At 42.1% G+C, this 13,841-nt stretch overlaps 1 protein-coding gene across 7 annotated transcripts in view; it reads left to right on the forward strand.

Annotated features, from left to right (window-relative positions):
• TLK2 (tousled like kinase 2) overlaps positions 1-13,841 on the forward strand; it is a 110,568-nt gene that overhangs the window by 74,556 nt on the left and 22,171 nt on the right. For all 7 annotated transcript variants that reach the window (XM_055132658.1, XM_055132662.1, XM_055132656.1 and 4 more), the window contains 5 exons: positions 1,774-1,926; positions 4,240-4,306; positions 5,774-5,871; positions 7,228-7,309; positions 13,109-13,200. In XM_055132658.1, the coding sequence (XP_054988633.1) occupies positions 1,774-1,926; positions 4,240-4,306; positions 5,774-5,871; positions 7,228-7,309; positions 13,109-13,200 (492 nt within the window). The remainder of the gene's footprint in view (positions 1-1,773; positions 1,927-4,239; positions 4,307-5,773; positions 5,872-7,227; positions 7,310-13,108; positions 13,201-13,841) is intronic.

Below are 13,841 nucleotides of genomic sequence, written 5' to 3' on the forward strand. Positions count from 1 at the left end.
AGATATTTCTAGTGATAATATTTCTTTAAGGAAGTAGAAAATTCTTGAATTAAATTTTGTTTTTAAATTGATATCTAATCAGTGACCCAGTTCATCTCAAAATGCTAGGAATTAGTTGTGTTATCAGTTGAATTGTTGTTTGCAGAACTTTGGTTAGGTTTACCTTGCTTACAGTTTTGCTGTTGAACATCAGTTATATTACAGCCATCTACTTTGGAGTTTCATCTCAAATTTCTGATTTCCATCCTTCCTAGGAGGTACACCGAATCTGGAGAAAGTCTAGATTGATGAATATAGTCCCAGAGACTTGTAAAATAGATTTCACTTGAAAATGGCTAAAATTGTTACTAGGTTTCATCATGGCTGCAGAATTGAAGGTTGGAACTAAAGATGGGAATGATTGAAAAGGGAGCTAGCATTTGGGCCTTCATCTAGAATGATGATTTAAAGGTTTTAGTTTGTCAAGCAGTTAATGTCAACTTTTGGTATGCTTTTTTATCTGTAGGAATTCTTTCTCTAGAGGTCATGGGTAGGTCATGCCGAGGGGGCGGACCTGGGGCCCACGCCGTGCCTGTCTTGCACCCTTGTTTTTTTTTTTTTTTTTTTCTTTTTGGGTCATACCCGGCGATGCACAGGGGTTACTCCTGGCTCTGCACTCAGGAATTACTCCTGGCGGTGCTCAGGGGACCATATGGGATGCTGGGAATCCAACCTGGGTTGGCCGAGTGCAAGGCAAACGCCCTACCCACTGTGCTATTGCTCCAGCCCCTGTCTTGCACCCTTGGGGTCCTCTCCCAGGCCCCAGTTTTTATGTCTGGCCTGGAAGCCTTCCTGTGTTCAGTGGTATGCTGTATGAGAGGTGGCTTTCTTAATACCTGTGTTTTTATTGACTGACAGTTTGTAGAATTTTATTATAGAAAAGTATTTAAAAATTTTTTGGAAAAGTTAAATATTTTATTAGGAAATATGTTTGTGATAACTAGATAGGTACTTGAAGATTATCTTTTTGTTGATGCATTTCATGTACTATTCTCTTTAGGAGGTTTGTTTTTTACTAGTGTATGGTTTCCTTATGTTTTCTCTGAATGTCCTTGTTTTTAAAAACCTCAGTTTAGGTGAGTAGATATGACCTGCAGGGTAGTAATGGCTCACTTAACACTGAAATACTTGGGTGGGGTGGGGGTTGGAGTCAGACTTAAGTTAGAGTCCTAGAGCAGATAGGGCACTTGCCTTGCACATGGCCATCCTGGGTTTGATCCCCAGTATCCCATATGGTCCTGTGAGACTACCAGGAGTGGTCCCTGAGCACAGAGCCAGTAGTGAGACTTGAGCACGACAAGTGTGCTTTGGGTGTGACCCAAAAACCAAAAAAGAAAAAGAAAGCCTAGAATAATTGAGAGAAGTCTTTTTATATTGTTTAGTATCCTACAAATCTGGTTTCTTTCTAGATATAATTAGGGGAGATTTTAGTTCAAGTACAAATCAAAAAGCACTTTTAGCCTCATAAGAGATTTTTTTTTTTAACTATTAAAACTGAATCAGAAAATTAAGTCACAATAAAGATTTGATGTTATTCCTTCTAGCCCTTTTTCCTATTTGCCTCTTTCAAATTAAAGTCAAATCTGTACTTGATTTTAAACGTAAGTGTGTGTGTGTGTGTTTTCTGTAGTCTATTAATCATGCATATGACAGATAGATACTTGTGTTTGTTCTGTAGGTATGTTAGTTTTGTTTTTACTTACATTCTCTGTGCAATATATTATGTCTTTGTAGACAACAGGAAAGGATAAACTCACAAAGGGAAGAGATAGAAAGACAACGGAAAATGTTAGCAAAACGGAAACCTCCCGCCATGGGACAGGCCCCTCCAGCAACCAATGAGCAGAAGCAGCGAAAAAGCAAGACCAATGGAGCTGAAAATGAAACGTATGTTCTTTATCGACACGAACTGTGTGCAAATACAGTGCTCTCCCAAAATAGAAGTGTCTGGTTGAATGTTTCTGGAAAAAATAGTGTGACGGCCAACTCTTGACTGTTACGTCATTTTTGTAGAATTGCTCTTGTTTAGGGCAGTTTTGAGTGAGGTGGGAAGGTATGTTATTTGACTTGATGTGATGCTCTTTAACCGTTCTTAATAACAGATGTCATGTCTTCATTGTGTTATATAATTGCAGTGTGTAGCTTCAGAGATGGCCTTATGGGGGTAGCCTGGCCATTCTTTCAAACTGGAGAATGTACAACTGAAGGATGCTCTTTACTGGTCTAGAAAGCACTTAGTCAGGAGTCAAAGGCCTAGAAGTAAGCAGAGAAAACAACAGCTATTTTAGGAGCAGGATATTTTTTTACTGTCAGATTTTGACATCATCAGTGTTTTTTTCTGTACTGGGGACCAGAGGAAAAATACTAGTACCTTAAGCAATTATCATCACTGTAGCCACAAATAAAAGAGCAATTTGTATATAGCCACAAATAAGGATTTGTGTTTTAACTTGGTTAACAAAAACACAACCCATAATTCTCAAGTGAATTGCACCAGCATTGTTTGTATTATTACCATCATTTAAAAGTCCATGACATTCTGGAAATTGACCTTTCTTCATTCTAATGAGAAAGATGACTTACCAATCCTTACTGCATAGATTTTGTGTACACTGAGAAGCCTTTTCCCTTAAGTTTATTTAGTAAGACTGTATTAAATGTATATACACTTGGTCCTGTTCTGGTCGCTGGGATACAGAGATAATGGGCATACCCCCTGCTTAGGAGCACATATTTTATTTTCTTATGAGTAAATCAGTCCACATTTGCACAGTGATTAAATTGGGAGAACATCTTCATTCCTGTAATTCCAAATATTTAAAGACTGCATCTCAATAAAGTAAAAAAAAAAATTTTCCTTATTAAAAAGTCCCGATAGGAGCCTAAGTTTGAAAGATTCTCAAGACAAATGTGTTTACTAATCTCAGGAGTGTTTTCTTTTGTTATTCTTACATTTTGTCAACATGGTACAGGTTGTTTCCTTGCCATTGAACGGTAATTTTGATTCACTCCAGACTAGCAGTTGCCATCTGGAGTCCAAGCTGGAAGGCCTTTGGTCCACTTTTTAATTAAAGTCTCTCTGACTTGGCTCATTCCTTCGACCAGAAGCCAAAAACGGCCTGGACTTTTGGAGTGAGTCGCATTATTCATTCCTATCTTAAGCGTGTTTCAGGCAGAGAGAATTCTTAGGTATGATCTTTCATTTCTCCCGCTTCTCCAGTTTGCAGTGGAATAATGAAGTAAGCAGCTGTGAACAGAGAGGTAGAAAAGCCCGACTGGGCGTATTTCTTCTTTTTGTTATTCTTTTTATTTTCTTTGAGGAGACCTCAAAGGCCCATTATATCCTTTCCTGGTTGATAGGAAGCTGTTTCTTCTTTCTCCTGCTATTTAGAATGTATCTAAGCAGCAACATCTAAAACTTTGAAGTGTATGTGTGAGCTTCTAGAATGTGAGGAGGGTGAAGATGGAGGAGTAAGCTATCACTCCTCCCATGCTAATTCTTGAGCTACGAGGATGCCCTGGGGTAGGTAGACCAGGACAAGAGTGATCACCCATCAAGTCAGCCCCTTGGCAATTGTGTATAAATTAGCATTTGATAACTGATAGACTCTTTTCACATTTTTTTTGTCTAGTCAGCAGCTTTGTTAGAATAGGTGTCCTTGTTACTTGCTACATTAACAGGAAACTGAGGCTTGAGAGATCAAGTTGCTTGACCAAGGCCGTGTGGCCAGAGGCCCGTGTTAGCCATTGAACCCCAGTTCTCACAATCCACGTTATGACTCTTCTTAGTCTTTTTGCTCCTTATTATTATAGTCTCAAAAATCACCAAATTCATGGGTTTAATATTTTGTCCCTTAAAAAAAAAATTAGATGTACACATTTTGTCTATCTCTCCAATGGACTTCCTTTTGAATTAAGTTGAGTTTTGGGATAAAGCTTATTTTATAATTAATGTATACATGTAACTCTTTAATTTTTCTCTTAAAAAAACAACAAAGCAAAATAGACTTCTCACTTTGAAGTCCTTCCTTCACATCACATTTGATAAAGTATATATATTTTCTCTTGTCAAAAAATTATTGATCACTTGTAACCTGTAACCCATCTTTTAGTCATTTTTACTAAGAGAGTGAATGAACTATATAGAATGCTTTGCTCTGGAAGATTTACTGAAACATTCTCTTTTTTTTTTCTTCCCAGGTTAACGTTAGCAGAATACCACGAACAAGAAGAAATCTTCAAACTCAGATTAGGTCACCTTAAAAAGGTGAATATAGGGGCTGGAGTGATAGCATAGCGGGTAGGGCGTTTGCCTTGCATGCGGCCGACCCGGGTTCAAATCCCAGCATCCCATATGGTCCCCTGAGCACCGCCAGGAGTAATTCCTGAGTGCAGAGCCAGGAGTAACCCCTGTGCATCGCCAGGTGTGACCCAAAAACCAAAAAAAAAAAAAAAAAAACAAAGATTTGTAATTAGCAATAAAAGTGCACATTCCAAAAAAAAAAAAAAAAAAAAAGGTGAATATAGTGAAATAACCTGTGTGGAGCATTACTGTTCAGAGTTTACCCTTGTTGTGGAGGCCATCTGTTCCTCTGGGCCATTGTCTGTTCCTGGTGCTCAGGGAAAGCCCGAGTGCGCTGCCTGCCAGCCCTGCCCTGAGAGGGGACACTCGCTTTTTCTGTCTTCAGTCGGCTCCAGAAGTCACTTTCCACCACTGCATGCAGTGGATGGTTCTTTGTAACTCAGAAGGTTTACAAATAGTTAACTTGTTGCAGGAATTAAATATGCAATAAGATGGAGGGGGGTGAAATTGTGCCATTTTTAAATGACATAATAATAGTTCTTGTCTGGTATTTATATTGTCTGAGGTTCTGTGCCACTCGTGTGCCATTGCAAGGTGCCCCTGAGGTGCCCTGATGCAGGTGGCGCGTCTGTAAGACTCAGCAGACCGTAGGTTGCTGGCGGGTCTCTGTTAGGTGCCGTTGGCTAGTAAGCATTGTGAATAAGTCGCTGGTGCTGTTTTCCCCCTGCTGAGCTCTCAGACCTCATTATATCATTGGAATTTAAGGCACTAAGTGTAATTTACACTTACAGAACAGAACCACCATAATCAGAGATACACTTTTCTTTTTTTTAAAAAAAAAGATCATATTCTGCGTGGATACATATAAAATATTTTTGGAAAGTTACTGAGAAACTTAACCTGGTTTAAGGGAGTAGGTGGAGGCAGAGGACTCTGGCTTCTGCATTCCTGTGTACAGTTTGAATTTTATTCATTTTTCTTGGACTTGGGATTTTATGATGATTAAAATTCAACTCCTAAAAGAAGTCTTTCAGGGGGTTGGGACATGCTCCGAGGCAGGGAACAGGGCACAGAGGAGAGTGGAGGAAAGAGCCTAGAGGCCTCAAGGGGAGATGGGGCACTGTGGGGTGGCTGTGGCAGCATTCCACTCCTAAAACAAACATTCACACTTGGGAAACTAATAGACTTCAGGAAATAATTTTTTTTTTTAAAGGACAGAGTCCCCCTATCCCCAACCAGACAGCTACACTTCAGAGTAAGGTGACAGCTTTAAGTGGGGCATAATTGTGAATTCTGAACAATTTTTTTTTCTAGAGCTGAACATCCTCCTTTAACTTTCTGCAAGAGGAATGTGTGCTATTGTTTTTGAAGTGAGATTCTGGAAGGATTAAATTCCCTGTCTTCTGAGTTGTTTTTTCCTTTTTCCTTTAGGAGGAAGCAGAGATTCAGGCAGAGCTGGAAAGGCTAGAAAGAGTTAGAAATCTCCATATCAGGGAACTGAAAAGAATACACAACGAAGATAATTCACAGTAAGCAAATGGGCTGTGTTGGGGCTGGCAGTTACGGCGCCTTCTGACCTGAAGCGTGTAGAGTGTTGATGGTGCTTAATAGAAACTTGGCAAATGGTTTCACTTGGATTTGACGCTCCTGCAGGGTAAACTACGATTTTATGAACAAAATTGCAATTTGTTTTAGCTTGCATATGTATAATACACTAGATTTATATTTTAAATGTTTGTACATGACAGCATTTTTCATGAGCATAGGCCACTAAAGCAAAGATTTTATAGTTCGTCAATGGTTGCGTGAATCTGTCAGACCTACCTACTGAAGCTTAATGACGGGAACCATGGGAAATTATGTGGTATTTGAGAATTATTGAAATGACACATAGTTTCAGAATGATACCGAGATTTTAAGGAGACTCCCCCCCCCCCCGCCTTTTTTCCCCCAGAAAATGCTAGTTTCTTTTAGGCTCTGTGGTGTGTAATACTGTAAATGGTAGGGTTTCCTGCACCACACCCAGAGCCACAGTGAGGGAGAACATTCTTTAATTCAGCACATTTACAGATAAATGTCTGCCTTTATTTGTAAGTCATTTAAGGGATGAAAACTGGGGGGAGCAGATTGCGAATAGAAATGGTTCTATCCATAAGCTGTTTCTTCCCACATTTTTCTGAGTCCAGATTGCTGCGGGCTCGGGCAGGATGGAGCCAGAGTGAATGCCAGGCAATGGCGTGACTAGTGCTCAGCCCTCTTAGTGTTGGCCACAGTGATTTTTGCCAGAATCTTTCGTTTCTTTTTCTTAGAAGACAATATACGGGGACTGGAGCAATATTACAGCGGGCAGGGCACTTGCCTTGCCTGCGACCGACCTGGGTTCCATCTCCGGCATCCCATATGGTCCCCCAGCACCACCAGGAGTGATTCCTGAGCACAGAGCCAGGAGTAACCCCTGTGCATCTTTGGGTGTAGCCAAAAACCAAAAAATAAGAAAACAGCATACTAGGTAGAACCCTGTGTGTGGAAACAGTTGGTCATGGAAACTTCCTGGTCTGGTTGTGATTGGGTTTTGAAGACTTTCTGTTTTAGAGAAAGCGTGTGGTTCTTGAAAGAACCCGATAGTATGGTCCGAGTCTACCTGGGGGGCAGAGCAGAAGAGGCCGCTTCCCTGACTGGCGTGCTGAGACCCGCCATGAGCGCCGTGTAATTCCTCAGTCTCTGAGTGTGTGCCTTACTTTGTGCTCAGAAATAGCCATGTTGGAGCTGATTGCCAGCTGAGCTGTAATTACATGCTTAGTATGTTAGATAATCTGAAAGTTTTGCAAATATGGAAGAGTTTGTAGTCCTTTACTTTAGGATGTTACGTATTCCTGTTTCCACAGATTTAAAGATCATCCAACGCTAAATGACAGATATTTGTTGTTACATCTTTTGGGTAGAGGAGGTTTCAGTGAAGTTTACAAGGTCAGTATGAAGAATTGGGTACAAAGATTGAAGGTTAAATTATTTCTTATTATCAGCTTGGAGAAGCACATTTAGACTAATGAATAATTGCAGGTTACATTTATTGGTTGAAATGAAAAAACTTTAAGAAACCTGTACTTTTGGGAGAAATGTTCCCAATAAACTTCAGGGAATAAGGATAGAATAATTTACCCTACTTTCAAATTTGAAAATATAATTGAAGATTAAAAATGAAAACCCAGGTGATTGGGGATGTATGTAGCTCAGTGGTAAAGCACATGTATGAGGCCCCGGGATTGATCCAGAAAGAACCCAAGAGAAAGGAGAGCAGTGTTCCTTTCTGGATTGTAAAATGATACTGGATTTCATTCCCGCTTCATCCTTTCCACCTTGCCACACTCTCCCTCTCTGTTCCCTACACCGTCTCTCTCCCTCCCATCCTCTTTCCGTCTCTTTTCCCTCCTGTTTCTCTGACACCCCAACCCTTCTCCCTCTATGTCCCCCCTCTTAAAGTTATTTGCAAACCTGTATTTTGTTTATAATAAAGTAACTTTTCAATTCAGAATAAATAAAGTCTAGTCATGCTGCACCATGCATGCACACCCGGAGTTTCTTGCTCACGAGGGTTTTCAGGGGGTAGCAAAGTATAGAGCATGAACACTCCAGCTTAAGTTTTACTAGGTGAGGAATTTCCACCTGTATCCTGTTTATCAGCCTCAGCCCCCTTAAATTTCTCTAGATGTTTCTGGCGTCAGCCTTTTAACTGCAAAATTGGTTAATGAAGTGGTTTTCACTGCATGGGTCTCTGGGGATTCTGTTTTCTAAAGTGTTACACCTGTATGAATTTATGTATGAGAAATCTTTGAAATTATTAGATGTTTCTTTTGTTTGTTTTTTGGGTCCTTTCTTTCTCCCTCCCTTCCGTCCCTCCCTCCCTCTCTGCCTCCTCCCTCCCCTTCCTTTTCTCTTCTCTTCTCTTCTCTTCTCTTCTCTTCTCTTCTCTTCTCTTCTCTTCTCTTCTCTTCTCTTCTCTTCTCTTCTCTTCTCCTTTTCTTTTTTTCACTTTCTTTTCTTTTCTCTTCTTTTCTTTTCTTTTCTCTTCTTTTCTTTGCCCCTCCTGGCTTTGGACTCAGGAATCATTCCTGGCAGTGCTTGGAGGACCACATGGGATGCTGGGGATCAAACCCAGGTCAGCCACATGCAAGGCAAATGCCCTATCATCTGTATTATCACCCTGCCCCTCTGAAATTCCTAGTTTTTATTTTAGATACGAAGAAACATCTCTGCCGTGTCCCCACAGTTTTCTTTGGCTTCCCAAGCAGCCCGTGCTCAGAAGGTCTAGGGCCTCACCAGATTCCTGGCCACTGCTGTGGTGCTTCATGGCCAGGGCCTGAGGTCAGGTGCTGCTCAGACCTGAGTGCCACGGGTGCTGGGTGGGCTGGGGCCCAAGGGCTGCAACCCTCAAAGCTCAGGGGACCACATGGTGCTGGAATTGAGCCTGGATCTGGGGCGCCAGCCATGCGTGCTAACCACCTCCCTATCTCCTGACCTTTTTTTTTTTTTTTTTAAGTGAAATAAGATCATTTTTATTGAGTGGAATTTAGGAATTTTCCTGGAAGGACTTGAGAGAAGTGGGTCGGAACCCTGGTGGAGGGAAGAAGACACTGTGGTGGATTCATAGCGTATCTGAAACCCACTATGGATAGCTTTGTAAACCATGGGGCTTTAATAACAATTAAAAAAAAAAAACAACACTTACAAAAATAGGAAAAGAAAGATGTGAGGGGAGAAAAGAGCAACATGGACTTATCCAGAGTGGAAAGAAGCAGAGAGAGAGGTACAAGTTCCAGGGAGAGCATGGGTTTGAATGAGCAAGCTAACACGCAAGCAGAGACACTGAGAAACGCATGTCCACGAGAGAACACGGGCTTGAGAAAGCAAGCTGGTTTCTTTTTCCTATTTCCTCTTCATTGTGATACAAACATAAGCTTAGACATTTTTCTCACTTTTAAGTGTTCGTGGCATTAAGTGTGTATTCGCAGTGTCCGTGTGACTGTCCCCACCATTCACTTCCGGAACTGGGATGCCATTTTATTTTTTTATTTTATTTTATTTTTTTTGCTTTTTGGGTCACACCTGGCGATGCACAGGGGTTACTCCTGGCTCTGCACTCAGGAATTACCCCTGGCAGTGCTCAGGGGACCATATGGGATGCTGGGATTCGAACCCGGGTTGGCCGCGTGCAAGGCAAACGCCCTACCCGCTGTGCTATCACTCCAGCCCCTGGGATGCCATTTTAATTGTACTGCTGGTTTGGTTGTCTAGTGTCATACTCATATTTTTCTGTGTTGGTAAGTGGAACTGGCCATGTCCTCTCCCCTGTGCAGGCAGCATTGTCTAGCATGGCTGTCACCGTTAGGTGTTTCTTTCTCCTCTGGAGTGCTTTGCATGACACGGGCTGTGGCTCCTGGGAAGTTCCTTTCAGCTAAGTTAGAAAATGGCCTTGGTAGGTGTCATTGTCATCTTTGGTTGTCCTGGTGGATTCTGCACTTCCTTGGGGTGTGAGGGCTGTGTCTCAGGCTCACGCACAGCGGCTGCACTCTGCCCGGAGGCCTCCTCTGGCAGCAGGCGCTGACCCAGCCTTCAGGCCCTGGTGGTTGAGCCATCGCACCACTTCACTCTTTCTGAAGTCTGGGTATTTTTTGTCTTTTTGAGGGGGGCCCCACCCGGCAGTGCTCAGGGGCTACTCCTGGCTTAGCACTCAGGATTCCCTCCTGGTGAGCTGGGATGCCAGGGATCAAACCCAGGTTGGCTGTGTGCAAGGCAAGCGCCCTCCCCACTGTACTATCTTTCCAATCCTGAAGTCAGTTTTGTTTTTTTCCCAAGTCTTTTTACCTTGACCATAGAATATTAGTCATCTCTTCATCATTTTTCTTGAGAAATGTTCATTTTTGCATTTTTTGACTGATAGGCCAGAGATAAGTTTTGTTTCCCTCTTATGAATCAGTTATTTTTGGGGGAGAAGAGGTACGGTTTGGGCTATACCTGACAATGTTTAGGGCGTATTTCTGGCTCTGCACTCAGGAGTCACTTCCTGGTGATGCTTAGGGGACCATATGAGATGCTGGTGATCGAGACTGGGTCAGCTATGTGTAAGCTTCGAGTTCCTTACCTGCTCTACTTGCTCTCCAGACCATGAATCAATTTTTTGTTTTTTTTTTTTTGCTTTTTGCTTTTTGCTTTTTGGATCGCACCCAGCAATGCACAGGATTTGGGTATCACTCCTCGATCTGCACTTGATCTGGCAGTGCTCAGGGGACAGTTTCATTCCTGGGAATCGAACCTGGGTCAGCCGCATGCAGGACAAAAGCCCTACCTGCTGTGTTATCGCTCCAGCCCCATGAATCATTTTTTTTTTCCAAGATTCACATATTTTATTGGAAAGAATTCTAGGAACACATAGGTTACAATTATGTGATCTTTTTGTATTTTTTACAGTCCTTCCAAATATATTAACTTATTTTATTTCCTCATGAACTTAATGAACAGGAAGAGCAGTATGATAAGTACCTAAAATAGATGAGATGTTAGGACCGATTTTTATGGCCAGTGATCCTATTGTGTGCTTGTTGTTCTTTTTTTTTTAAATTTATTTATTTTTAATTAGTGAATCACCGTGAGGGTACAGTTACAGATTTATACACTTTTGTGCTTATGCTTCCCTCATACAAAGTTCGGGACCCCATCCCTTCACCAGTGCCCATTCTCCACCACCAGTAAACCCAGCATCCCTCCCACCCTCCCCAATCCCATCTCCCCCCCACCCCACCCTGCCACTGTGGCAGGGCATCCCCTTCTGTTCTCTCTCTCTAATTAGCTGTTGAGGTTTGCAATAAAGGTGTTGAGTGGCCACTGTGCTCAGTCTCTAGCCCTCATTCAGCCCGAAACTCCCTTCCCCCGCATGGCCTTCGACTACATTATAGTTGGTGATCCCTTCTCTGAGTTGCCCTTTCCCCAGAATGTGAGGTCAGTCTCCAAGCCATGGAGTCAACCTCCTGGTACTTATTTCTACGATCCATGAATCATTTTTTAATTAAAAAATTTAAAATTTATATTTTGATCTTTGGGCGAGGCCCCGTGGTGCTGTCGGAAGGAAGGGGTACTCCACGCAGTGCTCAGGTTAACGTGGAGCTGGGGATAGAGTCCGGGGTCCTGGGGGCCTGGGTTCCTCTAGCCCACTGAGCATCTGTCTGGGCGCTGAACTTTAACTTTTTTTTTTTAATTAACCATTTATTGTTTTATTTTGAAAAATATATGTTGAGTATTACAGGATTTTAATAGTTGTAACTACTGTACTAGTTGCAGTAATACAAACACAGTTTCCTTAATAGTGAGATTAATATGACTCAGTCAGCTTCTACTCAGTTAATCCAAAGAATAAAATCTTAGACTTTAAAAACAAACAAGCCACAACCTAATTAGACTTTACAAGATGATACTTTTGCCTTTAAACATTCCAGATTCCTCCCATGTCAGCTTTCAGATTCTAATCTGGTCTGGTACTATGAAATAGGGGAACTTGATCAGAGGCCAGTTTTCTGATTTTTGCTGTTGACTTATTTTTCTTCATCTTGCTCTCTAATTCTATACATGCCAGAATCTTTAATTGATTCATAATCAATTTTCAAGGTGAAGGGGAATGTCTTACTTATTGTTTGCCTGAAATCCTGGCTTGTGCTCATCTTATTAAACAAAAAGCAGGCTCCACAAATACCCCCAGGTCTGCCACCAACACTGCTCTCATGGTCCTCTCTGCCGTTGGTTCCCTGGAGCGGGATGTCCTGGTGGTGGGCCGCAACGCTCACTTCAACTTTCTGATGTAATAAATTACATCTCATGTGTGATTCGTTTCTGCTTAATTAGCCTCAGCTTGCTTTGTTTTATTCTTCAATCTTGTGTTTAGTTTCTTAGGGTTGTTTTTTTTTTTTTTTTGGGTGTATTACCATCTTAACCATGTCCAGTTCGCAAGTGCATTGTTTAGTTCTGTTAGGTTGACTCATGTTGTTATAAAACATGTGCAGAGCTTTTTCTGTTTTTTCTTTGTTTTTGTGTTTTTTGGCCACCTCCAGCGATGCTCTGGGCTATACTCCTGGCTTTGTGCTCAGGGATCACTCCTGGCAGGATTGGGTACCACCACACGTGGTGTTGAAGATCGAACCTGGGTCAGCCGTGTGCAAGACAAACACCTTCCCCACATACTATCTCTGCAGCCCGCAGAACTTTCTCATCTTGCAAAACTGAAGGTTCCTCACAAGACAGTGGTTGACTTATATCAGTTAACCAGTGTTTAATCTTAAAGTTTATTTACCTTGAAGAATGTCATAGGCTTTCCTTCCCTTTGAAAGGCTTAGTATTCCTCTGCATGCATGCACTTCATTTTTGTTGTCCATTTTTCTGTCAAAAAAGAAAGGATCCAAATAAAGAGCAGATACTGTTAAAAAAGAGGGCTCTTGGCAGTGACTGCTGGCCACAGTCTGTGGGTGGTGGTTGGTGGGTTTTACTATCTAACGCCTTGGTGCCAGCATGTCTGGAGACTTCCAAATGATCTGTTCACAGATTTCAGGATGGTCGCAACTCTGAAGTAAGAACGTGATATGTTGCTCTCCACTGCTGTTTTTATTTATCGATGCACTATGACTTAAGAGCGTGCTAGTCTGTTAAATATAGAAGCTTCAAGTTAGTTGCCTGTAATTCCCTTTAGCATTTATCCACAATATGATCTATTCCTTTTCGTTGTAGGCATTTGATCTAACAGAACAAAGATACGTAGCTGTGAAAATTCACCAGTTAAATAAAAACTGGAGAGATGAGAAAAAGGAGAATTACCACAAGTAAGTAATACTCCCGTGCCTGATGTTTCAGAATTTGGTAATAGCTATAATTTGAGCACTGTTCTGTTTTACACTCGTTATTACTTCATTTCACACCCACAGCCGTGCTGGGAAGGGCTTGTTTCCCTTACTGAGGAGGGAGCGCTTGAGCGGTGGCTAAGAAAGGGCTGCAGTGTTGAAACAGTGACTTTCCACTGTTTCAACACTGTTCACTGCCCCGAATGTAACCAGCTCCCCTCCTTCAGTGGCTAAGCTTAGTCACATAAACAAGTCAGGTCTCCGCAGTGAGGGGACTGGTGCTGGAATACTGTGGGCCTGAAACTCGGGTATCTGGGACTTTGTAACTCACAGTGAGACCGAACACCAAGCCAAGTGTCAGAAACTATTATGTTATCTGTCATCGTTTCCCACAGTGTTGGCTAGGTAGTCTGGGAACCCCAGGGAACTTGGGGGTGGGGGGCTTTTCTGCTGCCTCAGTAATTTCATTATGGAGGAGACAGTGTGGCATCTGATGTGCCTCGGTGGTACTTGTTTGACTGTTCGGCCTCTTAGTGCCCCCCACAGTTCAGCACTTCTGTGTCTGCCGCCCTGTCCCATTTCTTGTGCTTGATTCTCAGAAGGAAGCCCCAGTGCTGTCCTCT

This window comes from Sorex araneus, chromosome 3 (genome assembly GCF_027595985.1).
Source record: "Sorex araneus isolate mSorAra2 chromosome 3, mSorAra2.pri, whole genome shotgun sequence".
In the NCBI taxonomy this organism is placed as follows: domain Eukaryota; kingdom Metazoa; phylum Chordata; class Mammalia; order Eulipotyphla; family Soricidae; genus Sorex; species Sorex araneus.